This window comes from Pygocentrus nattereri, chromosome 21 (genome assembly GCF_015220715.1).
Source record: "Pygocentrus nattereri isolate fPygNat1 chromosome 21, fPygNat1.pri, whole genome shotgun sequence".
NCBI classification, from domain to species: Eukaryota; Metazoa; Chordata; class Actinopteri; order Characiformes; family Serrasalmidae; genus Pygocentrus; species Pygocentrus nattereri.
The window spans coordinates 16756838-16776066 of NC_051231.1; the positions used below are offsets into that span (position 1 = coordinate 16756838).

A 19229-nucleotide genomic window follows, 5' to 3' on the forward strand; every position below is an offset into this window, starting at 1 on the left:
TGACAGGAAAGGTGATGCACAGTGTTATGACACTGCTAATGATTACTAGAAACATAATAAAACAAATGCATCTTTACATCTACTCTGCCTTTGTAATAACAAGTGCAGTCTTGATGCAGCTTACTTGTGTTCAACACACCCACGCAATTAAGCAGCAAGTTTGAGTGTAGTTCTCTGAAAAAGCCTGAGGAGTTTTGATTTCGTAATTGATTCGTTGTGGTTTACCCGTATTTGCCACTTGATTTCTTTAACATGTCTTTGACTTTGAGTCATTTCATTTATTCCGCGGTGTTTGTGGCAGTTGGGCCCAAGGCACTTTGGCTGAATGTGGTCCCACTACAGAAGATTATGTAGATGTCTACTAGAGCTGCACTATATATTGTTTAACCTTTATCACGATATACTGACGTTGCAGAAAAGAAAATGAGCGTCTTACCTATCAATAAATGTTATTGTGTCCTCTGAAAATCCAGACCAACCCTGGATGTTTAGAAGAATAAATACAGTCATATGATTCAACATAAACTCACTAGCCACTATATAAGGTACCTGTTCAATTTCTTGTTAACACAAATAGCTAATCAGCCAATCACACGGCCGCATCTCAGTGCATTTAGACATGTATGAGGTGGTCAAACCGAGCAGAATGGGGAAGAAAGGTAACTTAAGTGACTTTGAGCGCAGCATGGTTGTTGGTGCCAGATGGGCTGGTCTGAGTATTTCAGAAACTGTTGATCTACTGGGATTTTCTCGCACAACCATCTCTAGGGTTTAGAGAGAATGATCCGAAAAAGAGAAAATATCCAGTGAGCGGCAGTTGTGTGGACGAAAATGCCTTGTTGATGTGAGATTATACCTAATAAAGTGAGTATGTTTCAATACAGTATATGCTAGCTAACTTCATTTCGCTATTTGTTGAGTAATGTATAGCTTAGAAACTGTAATGTTATTGAAATGGGGGTAGCATAACCACGAAAATGGGTAATCATTGAATTGGGTGTAGCGTAACAGTGGAAATGACTGTGACGTAATGATGGAAATTGGTGAGTAACCTGCTAATCCATTTGTCAGTGTTGTACTCCTACTTCAGATGAATTTTCATGAATGAATCTGTCTTAGTTTTGATCTGTCAGATTGTGTTAGCTGGACACTAAGAGTAGATCTTGCACCATTAGCGATTTTCTCCACAATCTCTAGCTATGCCTGTGTATCAGTGTGCCTTTAATATTTTGCAAGGTGTATTGTAATCACACTATATATCATGCAGACCTAACATCTAACCAGCTGCCCCAACACAGAGATGTTGGGTCACTTGTCCTGTGTCTTATTTCCCTGGGCCATTCTAATCTGTCTTCAGGGAGCATGAGCTCCAGAGGAAAGGAGGAAATGAGAGGCTTCTCTCGAGGGAGCAGCTCAAAGCTCTCTCTCTAATTACAGAACACCATCACCTCTCTGTCTAACACAAAGCTGAGCTATGCAGGGACATTATAGGAGAGCTGCACTGCTCGTCAAGAGTTTGGGAACACTTAGCATTTCAAAAAGTTTTCACTACATATCAGTGCTGTCGTTTTGTAAAAGCTTAACATTTGAAACAGTTTCTTTGGCAAAACTGCCACATTCAAGAAGCAACTTGCATTTTGTCTTCTGTTTTGCTGTTGGGTAAAATCAGCTCTTTATACCAAGGATGGCACTTTGATGAACATGAAGCTGAGTCTTGGACCAAAGGGTTTGTTAATAGCTGCTTTATGTGAACAAAACCTTTGCCAGGAACTTTTTCTCACTTAACTGAACTGTAACGATGAAACTAACAGTCCAAATCCCCAAAGCTCTGATAGCAGTGTCCTAAGCAGTTTGTTTAGCTGTCCTTCAGAGGTCACAGCATGATTTCAGTCCAAAAAACTGTACACTCTGTTCAGCCTGATAGCATCTGCACTCTTCCCAAGCCACGCCCATTGTTTGGGTAATGATGTCACTGGGGGAAATGCGTAAAGTGAACGTTATGTGAGGAAATGGGAGGGAGAAACAGGACTGATTATAGATATGTTATTCAGAGCCTTAGTTATAAATACAGCTGGGTGTGTTTTTAGCCTTTTTATGACCGAGTTCAGCCCTGCCTGTGAAAAGATGGCAGTTTCTAGAGTTTGGAATTGCACTGAAAGTTTCAAGAGGGTTTCTTGAGTGTTGGCAAATTATGCCTTCATTTTTTTTTTTTTTTTTTTTTTTAAAGCAGCTGGCAGCTTCATATGAGGCGTTGAATTTCCAAGTATAACATAACATTTCAAGTTGTCTTTAAAATTATATCTTGGTTTTGGGTGTTCTATAGTGTATAGTTGTGAGTGTTGAAGGAGGCGTGTGGTTCTTTAAGTTGAATGGCTGGTATAAACTAGGGCTGTAAAGAGAAGGAGGAGGTGACTGCCGCCTGGAGAATGTCTGTGACCCACACAGTTACACATATATACACGTGTATATATACACAAGGCTCAAGTTACTGCAGAGGCTTTAGAACGGCAGCTGAAGGGAAGGGGGGTAGAGACTGAGAGTGGAAGGAAAGGGGGCTAGTTAGAGAGATTCAGGCAGAGAGAGATGCAGGCTTCTGCTTCTCAGCTCCAGCAGCCTGTATCCATCCTGCTATCAGGCTATTATTAGCCCCACTTCCTCTGCTGATCCAAAGGGGCTTCCCTTTGCTCTTTAGCCAACACATGCCATCATATTTGGACACTGGCACAACAATCTTAATATTCAGATTTTGTCCTTGGCTCTCTTTCATTCACTCTTTTTCCCTCTCTCACTCTTTCTTTCTTTCTTTCTCTTTGAACTTTCCTCTTTTTGTTCGTTCTCTCTCCTTTCAATATTTCTCCCTCTTTCTCTCTGGTCATCTTGTTCTTTGTTTCTCTTTGTCTATACTCTTTCTCCTTCCTTTGTTCTTCCTTTCACTTTCTTTTTAATTCTTCTTTACTTTTATTTTAATTTTCTCTCCCTCTTTCTTGCTCTTCTCACTTTTTTCTTTCTTTCTCTCTTGCCCTTTCTTTTCTCTTCTTTTTCTCTCTTGCTCTTTCTCCTTCCCTCCTCTCTTGCCTTTTTTCTTTCTTTCTTTTCTTTCTTTGTCATTTCCTTTCTTTTTCTTTTTTTTTTCTTTTTCTTTCGCTCTGTCTCCCCCCCTCCCCTCCTCCCTTTTCTCCCTCTCCAGGCAGGCAAATCCTCCTCTCTCGGTCCTCTGGACTAGTTTATATTCCCGCCATCTCTCTCCGTAATTAGTTTTCCGGACGGAGGAATTCCCTCCCCTTCTCTCCCGTTTGCCCTATCCACAGAGCCAGGGGGAGAGGCAGAAGGAAAGAAGGGATTTAGCGGCCGTACAGTCGGCAGTAGCTGGAGGAATAGTGGCTTTTTTGGTCCAATGACAGTCTTTATCCTGCCAGAGCGATGCTGGTGCGCGTAAAGATAAAGTCGAAAAACACTAAAAGAGCAACATGTGGTGTCTGCAGTGCACATCAGACAGGAGCCAGTCTCTGCTGGAGCTAGAGCTGGACAACTGGTAAGCTTTTAGAGTACTGAGTCAGTAAGTGTCCTTGCATCTGTTTAAGGACACTTACTCGCGCGCCTGTGTGTGTGTGTGTGTGTGTGTGTTGAAGTATGTTGTATGCATGAGTGTGAGAGACCGGTTGCCAGTTGAGCAGGAGAGTTCTTTCATTTTTTTTGTCTTGTTGTTTTTCGCAGTAGTTGCAGTTTTTTGCACTTTGTTGTGTATGGTGTGCCCTTTATGGCTCTTTCTGCACTACTTTGCTTTCTACATTGCTTTGGTTCTATGTATGTTTTTGTAATCTATTTTCAATTTATTAAAATTAGGATCAGACCGATATTTGTCAGCTGTTTAAGGCTGTGAGTTTCTGCTGTTAGAGTTTAACAAATGTGACTAAGTATACAGTCATACCAGTCAGTAAAAAACTTAGTAAAACATACAATCCAGATTACAAAATTTAAATCTAGATTGTAAAAATAGCTAATTTATCTGTCAGTGTTTAATGTTTCTCTTTTTTTTTTTTTTTTTTTTACATAATTTTCCATTGGGCACTAATTCAAATGTAGAATAACATATGGACCCAAGATCAATTTTATCCCTCCTGTAGTGTCTTACAATTTAGTCTCTTTCCAAGTGGCTTCTCATCAGAATCAAATTTATTCGGCATATACATTTTCTTGGTATTCAACTTCAAAATAATTTGCATCCACATATTGCACTTTCAATACTCTACAATGCAGTTGATGCTCTCAAGGCATGCTGCCCCACCCACTAGCATCTAGCATTAACCTAAATGCTTGCATTCAACTATTTATGACTGAAGTGCTATAAATATTGAATATGTTATGATGCAGGTTGTGGTTTGTTTTGAATATGGTTAAGATGGATGAGATGCGTTGTGACAGACTTCAGGCTGGATCTTTATCCAAGAAGAAATTGGAGATCATAGGTTTGCAGGTTAGTTGGTATGTGAGGGGCCCAATAAAGATTTTAGAGGGCCCTGTTGCCACAGGCCCCCGCTCCCCACGCCATTGGCCCCAGTATGTTTGCCCAGCCATTTAACGCCAGTAGTTGGGCAACTCCTTCAGTGCAGATGGTATATATTGCAGTATTTCTGTAAATCCCACAGTTGCAGATACCATACTATATCTGTGGTGCGTAAGATTGATGAGAAAAAGAGAATAACTGCAATCACAATTGTCTGAAATTGCAGCTTCCATAAGGCTTTCAAACAATTCATTAGGAGCAAAGAGCCACTCTCATTACAAATGTATTAAAGCTAATGAATAGAGTTCAGCTCTGTGGGAGATACACTCTGTGTTGTCTGTGTTTTGTGGTGGTGAATGTCGCTTGTTTTGGGGCTCACTGCCAAAGTCTCCTCAGAGAGAGCTGGAGTTCAATTTTCTTCATCACAAAGTATTCAGCTGTGTATTTATTAGACAAATAGATACTGCCACATAAGGCATCTCATACTCACTGTATGTCCGAAAGTATCCAGACCTTTCTAATTAGTGTATTCCGCTGCTTTACGGTGCACCTGATGCTGACACAGGTGTTCAGTTGTCCTCCCAGAGCTTGTACACAAAAAATGCCAATTGATTTCATTTATGAAGAAGCATGATCATTAATCAGATCAAAGTGAATCAAGCTTGCGTGCAACATTTTTGATTCCATTTATTAGCAAGCTGGCTAGAAGCTATTATTTTATCATTGTTTTGGAATTGTTCTATTGTCAATGATGTCAATTTCATGGTAATGAGATCAGTTTGATGTGATTTCATGGTATGATCCCGTCTTGATTTAGTTGTTTATGAAAGTTTTTTCACAAGGTGTAGATGGGTGCTCGGTACCAAATATGTCGAGAGAACTGCGGGAAGCTTACATTATTCAATGCTAGTGAAATTTAGTTTCAGGAAAGATTCAACAAAGTCATACAGTCACAAACATGCAAAGATTCTCATACAAAATTGCCTTTCCAGGTTTATGTTCCAGTCTGTTCAGAGTAAGCAAGAATTGGACATGCACATGTAGTCAGAGCACACAGCAGTCAATAAAAAGCAAGGCCATATGGAATATATCTGAACATGTGGTTGAATTGCAGTTCATTTATATACATGCATGTTTATTTTTTCATATGGACACACATGAGTGAGTATATCAGTTGGACCATCTGTTACTTGGAAAGTTTAACTTTGTTTTGCCAACTTCTCTTGCATTAGCATGGCCTAGTCACTGTTCTGACCTCTAATCCGCTCATTTGTTGCCCACCAACAGGCAGCAACATGTGCATATTCAAGACTCTCTTGTATGCTGCCCATCAGAAGTTTGAAGTTTTCTTTTGAAAATTTCCTAGTTTCCTTACAGTTACATAAGAAAAATGTCTGCAAAGATTTTGTGAGCATAAAACAGTTATTGGCTAGTCTGGGTATATTCATCTTCAGTTCTATGAAGAGTATAATTCATATAATATGAAGAGTAGGTTTTTGCCAATTTGTGTATTTGTGCTGATTGATCTAAAGTACATGTTTCTATACCCTATACTAAAGAATGACTTCATATGCTGAACTTGGTGCTGAGAACACCTTCTTGACATTGGAACTCTAAGATGAAGGGGGCATTTTCTTTGGTTTATCCTAGTTGAGGCTTACAAGCTTTAGTGGCTTTTGCAAGTTGGTCCTTTAATTTTGCAAGATCTAAACAGCTTAAGTTGCAGCCATGCTCATTAGTATTAAAACCTGTTGAAAAGCTAGGTGTCCTACACCCTTTCACGGCTATAGTGCTCAATCCCACAACAAAGCCACTTGAGCCTGAGTGTCATTCTTCTTTGAAGTAGTGACATAAGCTTTGAAAAGAGATGATGAATAGTAGATATTGTCAGGGTGGCCATAAACACTGTGATTAAGACAGAGGAGAAAAATGACTCCCAGCCTTCAGCTTTCTGCTGGCAGACTGTCGGACGTGTCCCTGTCTGACCCCAGCTAATGCAAATGTGATGGAGGCTCTGATGCTGACACCAGAGGTGTCCTTTTCTGCTTTGTCACTGTGCTATAGAGCTGAGAGAATGCACAAAATGATTGTGGCTAATATTTTAGCTAAATACCTCGCTAATGATATAGATAGAAAGGGAAATCTCATTAATTTAGGGCTGCAACTAACGATAATTTCTTATTTAATCTTATTAAACTTTATTTGGTTTCTCTGTCTTTGCTGTCACAATCCTTTGAAGTTTCATCTGTGCAGCAAATAATTTCTTCTTTTATGATACAGTAAAATAGTGGAGGCCATATCGCCCCCTATGCTTCCTGTAGTGTATTGCAAACTGTCGGAATGAATGTCATCAATATGTCATATCAACATTTTAATGCATGACAGAGACTAATTACTGCTGTAACTTTTATATATGCAGCAAATGATCATAATACAGTGATGCTAAAAGTATAAATATGAGTTGAGGACAATTATGTTGCTTGTTTGAAAGCCTTAGTAATAGACTGTTGTTTGGGAGAACAGCAAGCACTCTTAGAATGAATGTTTGCGCTATGTCTGCCTGGGCGTTCTTGGCCAAATACTTCTTGTTCTAGCTAGCTTAACTGCTAAATGTGAAAACAAAGTTGTGGAATTTTGATTTTAGTAGAAAAATATTTGTACAGTATCTTATCATAATTCTGTCATCAGCTTCTAAACCAAAGTATCTCCCAAATTTTCATATGTTGGTCAACTTTCATTCTTGTTGTTGCCCATTTTTTTCAGTTTTTGTCCAATTCAAATGGTCAACCTTGAATTGAACCAATTCAATGGTCAATTGAAATCAGACTTTGCCCTGTATGTGCCATAAATACTGGACCTGTCTATATTGTATACAACCCCAATTCCAGTGAAGTTGGGACATTGTGTAAAACATATAAATAAAAACAGAATACGATGATTTGCAAATCCTTTTCAACCTATATTCAATTGAATACACTACAAAGACAAGATATTTAATGTTCAAACAGATAAACTTTGTTTTTTGCAAAAATTCACTCATTTTGAATTTGATGCCTGCAACACATTCCAAAGTAGTCGGGACAGGGACATGTTTACCACTGTGTTACATCACCTTTCCTTTTAACAACACTTATAGTGTTTGGGAACAGAGGACACTAATTGCTGAAGCTTTGTAGGTGGAATTCTTTCCCATTCTTGCTTGATGTACAACTTCAGTTGCTCAACAGTCCGGGGTCTCCGTTGTCGTATTTTGTGCTTCATAATGTGCCACACGTTTGAATGGGAGACAGGTCTTGACTGCAGGCAGGCCAGTCTAGTACCCGCACTCTTTTACTACGAAGCCATGCAGTTGTAACATGTGCAGAACGTGGCTTGGCATTGTCTTGCTGAAATAATCAGGGACGTCACTGAAAAAGACGTTGCTTGGATGGCAACATATGTTACTCCAAAACCTGTATGTACCTTTCAGCATTAATGGTGCCTTCACAGATGTGCAAGTTACCAATGCCATGGGCACTAATACACCCACATACCATCAGAGATGCTGGCTTTTGAACTTTGCGCTGATAACAATCTGGACAGTCCTTTTCCTCTTTGGCCCAGAGGACACGACGTCCATGATTTCCAGAAACAATTTGAAATGTGGACTCGTCAGACCACAGGACACTTTTCCACTTTGCATCAGTCCATCTCAGATGAGCTCGGGACCAGAGAAATCAGCAGCATTTCTGGGTGTTGTTGATATATGACTTTCACTTTGCATGGCAGAGTCTTAACTTGCACTTGTAGATGGAGCGACGAACTGAGTTCACTGACAGTGGTTTTCTCAAGTGTTCCTGAGCCCATGTGGTAATATCCATTACAGAATAATGTCGGTTTTTAATGCAGTGCCACCTGAGGGATCGAAGGTCGTCACGGGTTGGTTTTCTGCCTTGCCACTTACTTGCAGAGATTTCTCCAGATTCTCTGAATCTTTTGATATTATGGACTGTAGATGATGAAATTGCAATTGCATGTTGAGAAACGTTCTTAAACTGTTGGACTATTTGCTCATGCAGTTGTTCACAAAGTGGTGAACCTCGCCCCGTCCTTGCTTGTGAACGACTGAGCCTTTCAGTCAGGATGCTCCCTTTATACCCAATCATGACACTCAGCTGTTTCTAATTAACCTGTTCACCTGTGGAATGTTCCAAACAGGAGTTTTTTTTTTTTTTTTAGCATTCCTCAACTTCCCCAGTCTTTTGTTGCCCCTGTCCCAACTTCTTTGGAATGTGTTGCAGGCAGCAAATGTAAAATGAGTGAAATATTTGCAAAAAACAACAAAGTTTATCCGTTTGAACATTAAATATCTTGTCTTTGTAGTGTATTGAATTGAATATAGGTTGAAAAGGATTTGCAAATCATCGTATTCTGTTTTTATTTGTGTTTTACACAACGTCCCACTTCATTGGAATTGGGTTTGTAGGTATGAATAAGCTTCATAGCTCCAGAAGGGCATAAGCAAAAGTAAGCAATGTTAACTTAAGGTGTGATTTCAGGAGGGGAATGCAAATAAAAACTCATTTCACCTCATTAGACTCACCATCTGCATCTCAACTTGACAGGTAATTATGAGATAAACTCAGGCTTTACTAAGCCTCTCAGATCAGCCCATAAAACCCAGTATAAACGTCAACTGCATAAACAGCTTACTGTTTAAGCAGCATGTGCATGTTAGATTCAAAAGCAATGAGCATTCTAAAGTCGACACTATAAAACAATCAAAACCCACTCATTTTGAAGCTTCGTTTGTGTACTGTGTGTATATTATATATATGTGTGTGTGTGTGTGTGTGTGTGTGTGTGTGTGTGTGTGTGTATATATATATATATATATATATATATATATATATATACAGAGAGAGAGAGAGAGAGAGAGAGAGACATTAATTAATATAATAATATAAGTGTGTGTGTATGTAAATTAAGCCTTGAAAATACTCTTTTGTAATTATTTTGTGACATCACAAAAATCAACACATTTACATATCCAACTATTTTGTCCACATTAGTATGAATAGGACAAAGCTAAGGAGTGTTTCAGCCGCCTGGAGGTAATTTACATGCATCAGGCAGAGTACATTAAAAAGTGGAGCTGGGATATAATATATATATATATTAATCTGTTCATAATTGGTCTTTTTTTAATAGCAGCAGGTTTGAGAGTTCTTCAGCCTAATTAACTTGCACTTTCCATGGATTCAATTTGCTGTTCCTTAAAATAACATGGACAAGAAATTTTTAATGACAGCCACTTTGCAAGTTAGAGAACTTATCCCTCTATGACGTAAACCCAGTGACTGTTTCACACAAGTTTGCCTCTTTTAAATCACTGAGTGGCTGTGTGAAATTTTGTTGTACAGTGCAAAAGTATTTTTTTGCTAAAGGCTTAGATCAGCCTAGAAATTTCTATGAAACACTTTATAAAACCACTATAGAGGGAAGGAATGGAGAAATAATTATATGTATTGTCGCTAATTGTACACCAGTATTTTGCAAAAGTCTGAAATGTATTTATTTATTTATTTTACCCAACTGACTCCAATTCCACCCGCTAGTTAGGACTCCCCCAATCACACGATAATATCAATGCTAGGGTTAATGCTAACACAGGCTTCCTCCAAGACCTGTGAAACCAGCCACTACATCTTTTTGAACTGCCGCTCATCTGTTACGTCAGCTAACAGACGCCTGCGCTGACTAGCATGGTGTTGATTGATGGGGGAGCAGGGGGGGCATTCTACCCACTCAGAGAGAGCGAGGCCAACTGTGCTCTCTTGGACTCCTGGTTACTGATGGCTGTGGCATCACCAGGGATTAAACTTGCAATCTCCTGATGATGGGGCCAACGCAATGGTTGCACCACTCGGGAGCCCCAAGAAAATGACGAATCCATTTATCCAGGTTGTTCTTGAAAAAACAACACTGTATAACTTTAAAATCAGTGTAAAAAGACATGTAGCTGTATAAAGTAAGCAGAACATTTCTACATTCAAAAATCTTTATGTTGTAAGGAACAATTTTGGATGATGATCTTGCTGTAGCTCCAGTGCATGAATTTGTTTGCAAGTATACCTGATTTAATTTAATGACGGATTATCTAGCTATTTGAGTGGACACTATAAATACTGGACTGCTTCCAGGAGAGGTTTGGAAACAGTTAAGCTTGCACACTGAGACAGAACAATCACTATTATTTGCATTAATGTTAAGTTGTATTTATTCTAATCTAACGCAAGTAAACTGTCAGGTTCATGTTGAATTAGTGAAAATAATAAATACATTCTGAATCATATTTTGTCCATTAATAAAGCTATGAAAAAGCACTATTAAAGTCAATAAGTGATTAGTGATTAGTCACTATTAACTACATGATCTAAAGCAATTACTGACTCTTACTGCAATAATTTGACTGCACTAGTAATGACCTGAATGACAGTTATTTAGATAATCACATTTTCATTTGGTTACATATTTGGTTTATATTACAGATTCGTGTCTGCACTTTGGACTGCTTGTTTTATGGCTAAAATGTAGAAATAATTAAATGTAACATGCTGTCATTATGGCCACAGCTGCAATTTCTCAGGGTTACCTTCTATACCTGTCCCTTGCTCCAGCAGCTGTCTCTTAGGGACACGTGCTCAGTGCTGCTGCGGTTATTTTTGAGACATTTTCAGACAATGTCATTCATCATGGTTTAGAGGCTAGACTCTGAACAGCATGTTTGTTTCGCTCCAGATAAAAGTGGTGACCTGAGAGATGAGAACAGCAAAACTAAATAATCTCATTTTGCTGTCGCCATGAAGGCATCAAACATCAGTCTGTGAAGCGCTGAGTCACTGTGAGCAGGGATGGGAAAATTATCTGCTCTCCTATTTGTCTTTTCACAGTGTTCTTAGAATGCACAATTACATACAGCACTGTTCTGCTGTTGTATAACAAACAGCTTGACAGGTGTGTTTTAAAATAAGGCTAACATTAGGGGATTGGTGATGTGTCAAAAATGTAACATCATAAGTTTCATGATCATTCTTTTTCTAAGGTTTAATAAAGTAGAACAGACATAAATGCAGCAGTATAGCCTTATGAAAAATTCAAGGATTTTCTAATTAAGCAGGGCTCATTCTGCTCTGTTGTACTTTCAGGATTGTTGGGATTCAAACTCATGATTACTCAACAATAGAATGATTCTTTTAACAGCTATAACATGCTTGAGACTCCTAAATGGCCTTTTAATAAAACACATACTTGTTCAGTCTTGTGCATGCATATCACCCACCTCTATTATTGCTACTTCCAAAACATATCCCTTGTTATATACTTTTTTTCTTGCCTGCTCCACACAGCCTAAAGGCCTTGTGCCAACAAAATAAGATTATTCTTTATCCAGGACACAAAGTGATAGTTCAGGGAATTTAGTTACCTCTCTGCCATCAAATGTAGTCAGTTGCCTAACTCTTATTTGGTGTATGAAGTTTGGATAAAAATGGATTGTGCTTCACATAGCTAAAGCACTAGATTTGAACCCTGACTTGATCGTGTTTTTTTTTTCTCCCCCTTGCTGGGGGGGGGGGAACTCTTAATAAAAATGGTTTATGCTGGTTTAAGCTGGCCTGGTGCAGTTTTAGTTGGTCCCCAGCAAGGCCATGCTTCCTGACAACACATGCTGATTTTGATGGTAATCAGCATAAAAATTTCCATTGCTGCTGCCCAGCATACCAGCATTCAAAACACAGTCTATGTTGGTTTTGCTGGTGACCATTTATGCTGGTCAGTGCTGTTTTTTCTAGAAGAGTTCTAAGTATGAACCTGAGGAGAACTTGAAGGCAGTCCAAATGATGTACCATATCCCAACCCTCACGCCCCACCCTCCAGGCAGCCACCAAGCCTTCACTCTGCTCTTTCACTGTCGAACAAATTCAATCAACCCACGTTGATGTTCTCATCTGGCTAATGCTGTGCACACCACTGCATGCTAATTCATTTCATTAAAGGAAGCTCCTTTAAACTCAATCTACTGCCGAGGATGCAGAGAGTGTGGTAATGTGAGTGAAGGAGTGTCTGTTTGTGTATGAATGAAAGGTGTGCTTTTATTACAGGTAGGATTTACACTTCACGTCTTACCATCATTTAAGGTTGTATTGAAAAGAGCAGAAAATACTGATCTAAGATGGCCGAAAGTATTTGAACACCTGACCATCACACCTATATATGCGTGCTGGTCATTCTGTTCCAAAACCATGGGTATTAAAATGGAAATGTCCCCCCTTCAGTAAAATGAGCATGTGCAGCCACTGTTGGACTCAACAAGGCCTGGCTCACAATCAACATTCCAATTTATCCCAAAGGTGTTCAGTGAGAATAAGGTCAGAGCTTTGCATCCTGCACACCAAACTTGTCAAACCATTTTTTATAGACCTTGCTTTGTGTACAGGGGCATGGGCTGGAACAGGAAAGGGTCTTCCCCAAAGTGTTGCCACAAAGAGAGCACATCTTTGTCTAATGTCTTTGTATGCTGTAGCATTAACAATACCTTACTGTAACTCAGGGGCCAGACCCAAACCCTGGCAAACAGCCCCAGACAATTATCCCTCCTCCACCAAACTTCACTGTGGGCACTATGGATTCCAGTTTTGTTCACCTGGAATCCACCAAACCCAGATTTGTCCATCAGACTGCCAGATAGTGAAGCATGGTAATGACCCAAAGAACACATTTCTACTGCTCTAGCATTAAGTGGCCCATGCTATACACCCTCCAGCTGATGTTTGGCATTGTACATATTGGTAATAGGCTTGTGTGCACCTGTTCAGCCATTGAAGCCCATTTCACGAATCTCCCAATGCAGTCTGATGCAACATAGTGTAGGTCATTTTATGATTTTTAGCTCTCTGCGGGTTTGTGTGCTCTGCTGCCTTGTGGCTGAGCTGCTGTTGGTCTTAGATTCTCCCATTTCACAATAATATTAGTTCCAAAAACATTACAAATTGTTGTTTTAATGTTTGATTGCATTTTATTATTTTATTTCTGCACAGAATTTTTATTGAAATACCTGGTCAGTGCTTCATTAAAAATGGTCACATATGGGAGTAAGAAATAGACATGTCATATATTTCTCATGTAGTATTCCAATCCTGATTGTAGTCCATCCATTGAAGTAATTTAAGCCAAAGAATACCCATTTTTTGTCATTTTTATATGTTTTCATATGTATGCCATAAATAGACTTTACATGTTTCTTTTTTGTATAGGAATACCATCTGGCCCTTCAGTGTTCCTTCCACAACAGAAGTTGTAGTGTGTTTATATAATTTTTCTTATTGTCTTGGTGTGTATGAAGTAATTAAATTTCCCATACACTGCCAATCATTATTTCTTCAAATTATTATGCAGCTGTAATATAGAGCTGTATACATTTCCTGATTAATTGAATACTGGGTGGTCCCAGAGTGAGGAACTTAAGAAAGCTCACAGCTAGTTATCAATAACAAAGTTCTTTTGTGCTATGTAAATGTTACTTGAATTTATATTCATTGTTATATTTAGGTTATGTAGTGTTACAGGCAAAAACACTTGATGAATAGTTTTGGCCTTTTTGCACAGAAGTGTACTTTGACCTCTCTGCCCAATCACAGCAGTGGAGAGGTGTGGAGGAAGTGTAGGTGGGTGGGTGTGGTGTGTTTACATGTGACAGCCAGTCAGTGGTTGTAATATAGCAGTGTTTACAAACCTGGTCTCGGGCAATAGAAAGCTTTTCACCACTGAAAACTGACTTGTTTCGTTGACAGGTATGAGTTGTTTTGGTAACAGTTTTATGGTGAATATGGTGCAGTATGTGGTGTGCCATTGCTGTTAAAGCAGTCTGGCTGCTGAATCACTGCAGAGTGTGTGTGCAAGAGTGTGAACAGAAGCCAATCAATGGCCAATTTTCCACGTGTGTCGAGTTGCATGAGTAATGTGGAAGCAATCTGTGATTTCAGCAGCTTTCGGTCATGCTCTGTAGTCATCAATGAGGTTTTAATCAAATGCATAACAGCTATTGGGCACTTTAGATACGACTGGTGTTCAGTTTGAAGTGGATTTGAGTGGCTCTTTATATACAAACGCTTCTTCCTTTTTCCTCAACTCCTGCCAGGGTGTGTTTCTGTAAAGTCCACAGGCCTTCATTCCTCTACACAGCGGTTCAAGTTCAGCTTTGTTAGTCCAGATATAAATAATGCAGTAAGGTTTGAATTTTACTGTTTGAAACAGAGGGTTAATGACAGTTTCATTATGTGCAGTACTACTCAAAAGTGTGTACACATCTGATTGAATTTTTTTTTTCTTAATTTTAAAGGGACAGTTTAATGGGGAAAAACAGAACTTTCTTTAGTTTTTGAAATAAGAGTTTGATGTTCTGTGTAAACATTGTTACATATGCTACCAAATGCACCATTCACACCCAGATCTATATAATAGTTTGTTAAACTTTAGTTTGTAAACATTTGTAAAAGTTTGGTAAACTGGTTAAAACACGTTTTGTTGATTTTCTAACTGAAAATAAATTAACACTTGGGATAAAAATAAAAAAAGCAAAAGTTGAGACACATCCCTGAAGATTTCAGTTAAATTTAGTAGTTTATTCTGTACATTTTCAACCTAGGCTGTATAACACAGGCCAATCAGAAGGTCATGTACACATATGAAACAAAAACAGCCTGTTTAATTATAAGAGAGAGAGAGTTTGGAAAATGGCCATTTGGGTTATGTCTGTTTTTTGTTATGAATGGACCTCAGGAAAAATGAAAAAAAGGAATATGGGCCCTTTAAATTTATTCTCTCTCTCTCTCTCTCTCTCTCTCTCTCTCTCTCTCTCTCTCTCTGCAGTGTGGAGGGTGACGCTGCTGGTGCTGAAGCTGCTGCAGTGTCTCTGGACAGCAGTGGTGAATACGCTCGTGTGCCAGTGACACGCAGCTCCATCCTCGGCTCCGAGCGCTTCGAGCCGCTCTATACGCACGAGGTGCGGCCACGGCCGCGCCGGCCAAAACTCCAGCACTCTCAGTCTATCCTCCGCAAACAGGCTGAGGAAGAGGCCATCAAACGCTCAAGATCACTTTCCGAAAGCTATGAACTCTCCACTGACCTCCAGGACAAACAGGTCAGGAATATTTTATCTGTTGCTGGTTTTCTTGATGCCATGTTGACTGTAAGCCTCTTCTAGAATGTGTCAATGAAAACTGTCAGTCTCGAGCAAATATACTTTCACTTTATTCATTTTATGGTCAGTCAGCTTTACAGGGTGAGGATAATGAGTGGATACTGCCCATCAAAATGTTTATAAAAATGAGCATGGTCAGTTTTTAATAACTATGCAGAGTATTAAAAACTTGGTAGATTATTTAGATGTGTTTTAATATTTGCAGAAAAAATATTTTTTGTTCTCTGAATGAATCTGCTTAGGCTTTAATATGTTGTAAAAGGACAAAGAAAGCATGCTCAAAATCTGCTATTGCTGGCAATGACTGAAAGCTAATTGTGATATGAAACCAAGCAAAGCAAAACACAAAGGTGCAGTGGTCATTCTTCAAGAACTCTTTGTACAGTCAGGTGTGATCATTTTGTTATTCAGTTTCATCTTTGGCATACCTAAACAATCATGTACTGAACTAATGTCTGGTAGAAGTGATATGGGCATAATATTTTAACAACCTGAAACATGCCTGATTTGTGGTTAATCAAAAACGTCAATAACTTCACTAAAATCAATAAAAATAGAATATAACAATATCAATAACTGTGCACAGAGCAATCCTTGTATGAAGTTGGATGTACTTTTTTGCAACAAATATAGTAGATATAGTAAACTCCCTCCCTAAAAATACAAAACATGGTTTACTTGGTACAGTAGAAACTCAAATACTGTAATATAATTGCTCAAGCAGCCAGTGTTTTATGAAAAGAATCACTGGGTACAGTCACATGAGAGTACCGTCTGGGGGGAACTCCATCTCTGGGGACAACGATTCTCATGAGCTGTTGAGTGCTATTGTTTTCTTGGCTCACTGTCAAGTAGATACTTTAATTTTGCATAAATTATATGTATATATGGGAAAATAGGGTTGTGAAAACGGCTTTGGTTTCATTGTTGGCTGCAAGATCCGTAAAGGACGGTCACAACTCGCTTTGCTAACTTTAACATAGAGCAGAACGGTGTGTGTCCCTCAGCTCAGAGAGACTGAACACACATACACTCTCGTTCAGAACCAACTGGTAGCTCTTGCTGTGTGAGAGTCATTCACAGAGCTACAGGTGTCTGTAAGGTTACAAAGAGCTGAGCAATGGGATTAGTCTTGCCCGTGCTACAGCCTGAGGGGCTAGAGGTGCTACAAAATGTTATCAGGATATATTGAGCAAAACAGATTAAGAAATACTTTGGCAAAACTTCTAATTTACAGCTTACCTGAAATATAACTTATTGGCCTAGACATGTATGGTGGGAAAAGTTTGTATTTTTAGAGTCTCACTTAGGCTAATCTCGGTTAATGTAGCTAACAGGTAATGGAAGCGTATAGCTTTGCAATTAGCATTTTGAGAACTGCATGCCTAAATCATCACTTGCCTCAAACCGCAGAGTTGAGTAATCTATAATAGACTTGCTTCATCAAATAGACTTGCTTATGTGGTTTCTGACATTGTATGACATTCTTTTATCTAGGGACGCACTGATCATGAAATTTTATGGATGATTTTTAGGTTTTTTTTGTAATCTGTAGCTCACAAGCTGTTTGGGGTAAATGAACACAAACACACTTGCACATTTATTTTTATTGCCAGATAGTATTAATATAAAGATCATTTGCTCTGTAATGGGCCAAACTGGCATTTTAAAATATTAACAGTTGCCTATTATGGATTAAAGTGTTTCAGAAGTGTGAGGCATAATTAGGCTACAACATTTTAGTATGCAATTACCTAGCAACAATAATAGCAGCTATCTTGAAGCCTGAATTTTCTCCAAAGGGCAACATTTTTTGATATATTGATAGATTATATTTTTATGGCTTATACTTTTATACAGCACTGTACATTGAGACCTGATCTTTTGGTCTTAAAAAACCCAGTAATGATCTAACTCCAGCTGTGGCTGTGTTTGGTGTGTTTTACAGGTGGAGATGCTGGAGCGTAAGTATGGGGGGCGTTTCATAACCCGGCATGCAGCCCGCACCATCCAAACAGCCTTCCGGCAGTACCAGATGAACAAGAACTTTGAGCGCCTCCGGAGCTCTATGTCGGAGAATCGCATGTCCAGACGCATCGTCCTTTCCAACATGAGGATGCAGTTTTCCTTTGAAGGACCTGAGAAAGTCCACAGTTCCTACTTTGAAGGCAAGCAAGTTTCGGTAACTGACGATGGCTCTAAGCTCGGATCACTGGTCCAGTCAGAGTGTGGCGAGATGGTTCCAGCTAATATAAAGTCGCCTATGGCCCAGAGCGATTTCACTGACGCTATAACGGAGCTGGAGGACACGTTTTCCAGGCAGGTGAAGTCTTTGGCAGAGTCGATAGATGATGCTTTGAACTGTCGCAGCTTGCATGGAGATGAAGGCCAAGCTGAGCCAAGTCAGCGCGACCGTGATCTTGAGCGAGAGGTGGCAACTTCTTACCAGGTAAAACCTTCACATAGTAGCGGGGATCACCGCAAATTGGACGAAATGACTGCTTCTTATAGTGACGTGACTCTTTACATTGATGAAGAAGAACTTTCACCTCCACTTCCTCTTTCACAGCCTGTGGACCGGCCATCTAGTACAGAATCTGACCTTAGGCTACGATCCCTAAATTCATCCCAGGACTATTGGGCTCAAGCACACAAGGACGATAAAGGAGATACGGACACTAGCTGCAGAAGTACACCATCCTTAGAGTGTCAAGAACAACGATTAAGGGTGGATCACCTTCCTTTGCTAACCATAGAGCCCCCTAGTGACAGTTCAGTAGAACTGAGTGACCGCTCTGACCGTAGTTCACTCAAAAGGCAGAATGCCTATGAAAGAGGCATAAGCAGCCAACAAGGAAGCCCAAAACATGGCTCTTCCCACGCTCATTCGGCCCGCGGGCCATCAAGAGATGAAGAACGTCATCGGCCGAGGCAGCTAGAGAGTCACTTGGCCATCAACGGCACGGCGGCAAACAGGCAGAGCAAGTCAGAGTCAGATTTTTCAGATGGAGACAACGACAGCATCAACAGCACCTCCAACTCCAACGACACCATCAACTGCAGCTCCGAATCATCATCTCGGGACAGCCTACGTGAGCAGACGCTGAGCAAACAGACCTACCACAAAGAGACTCGAAACAGCTGGGACTCTCCGGCATTCAGCAACGACATCATCCGCAAGAGACACTACCGCATTGGCCTAAACCTGTTCAACAAGTAGGTGGAGGGTGAAGGGGCTAGGGTTTGGAGGCTATAGAGAGACACAGAAATAGACATGGTTTTATTGGCCTAGTTAAATGACCAAGTAAAATTATTAATTGCATTTTTTTTTGTCTTAATCGCAATTAATTGAATTTGTCTTGCTCAGATTTAACTCACAAAAGACATTTAAAACCTGCATTTGAACACATGGGCTGTTATAGCAACATGCATGCAGTTGAGCTTTGTCTAAGTTACCGCAGTAGTAGCTCATTTACTGATCACTCA

The 19229-nt window shown here is 39.6% G+C and overlaps 1 protein-coding gene across 7 annotated transcripts in view; it reads left to right on the forward strand.

Annotated features, from left to right (window-relative positions):
• Positions 1-19229, forward strand: part of iqsec1b (IQ motif and Sec7 domain ArfGEF 1b) — a 288526-nt gene that overhangs the window by 238216 nt on the left and 31081 nt on the right. For 6 of the 7 annotated variants that reach the window (XM_017692830.2, XM_037532229.1, XM_017692833.2 and 3 more), the window contains 2 exons: positions 15413-15683; positions 17692-18959. In XM_017692830.2, coding sequence (XP_017548319.1) covers positions 15413-15683; positions 17692-18959 — 1539 coding nt within the window. The remainder of the gene's footprint in view (positions 1-15412; positions 15684-17691; positions 18960-19229) is intronic. The other variant, XM_037532230.1, reaches the window with a different exon arrangement.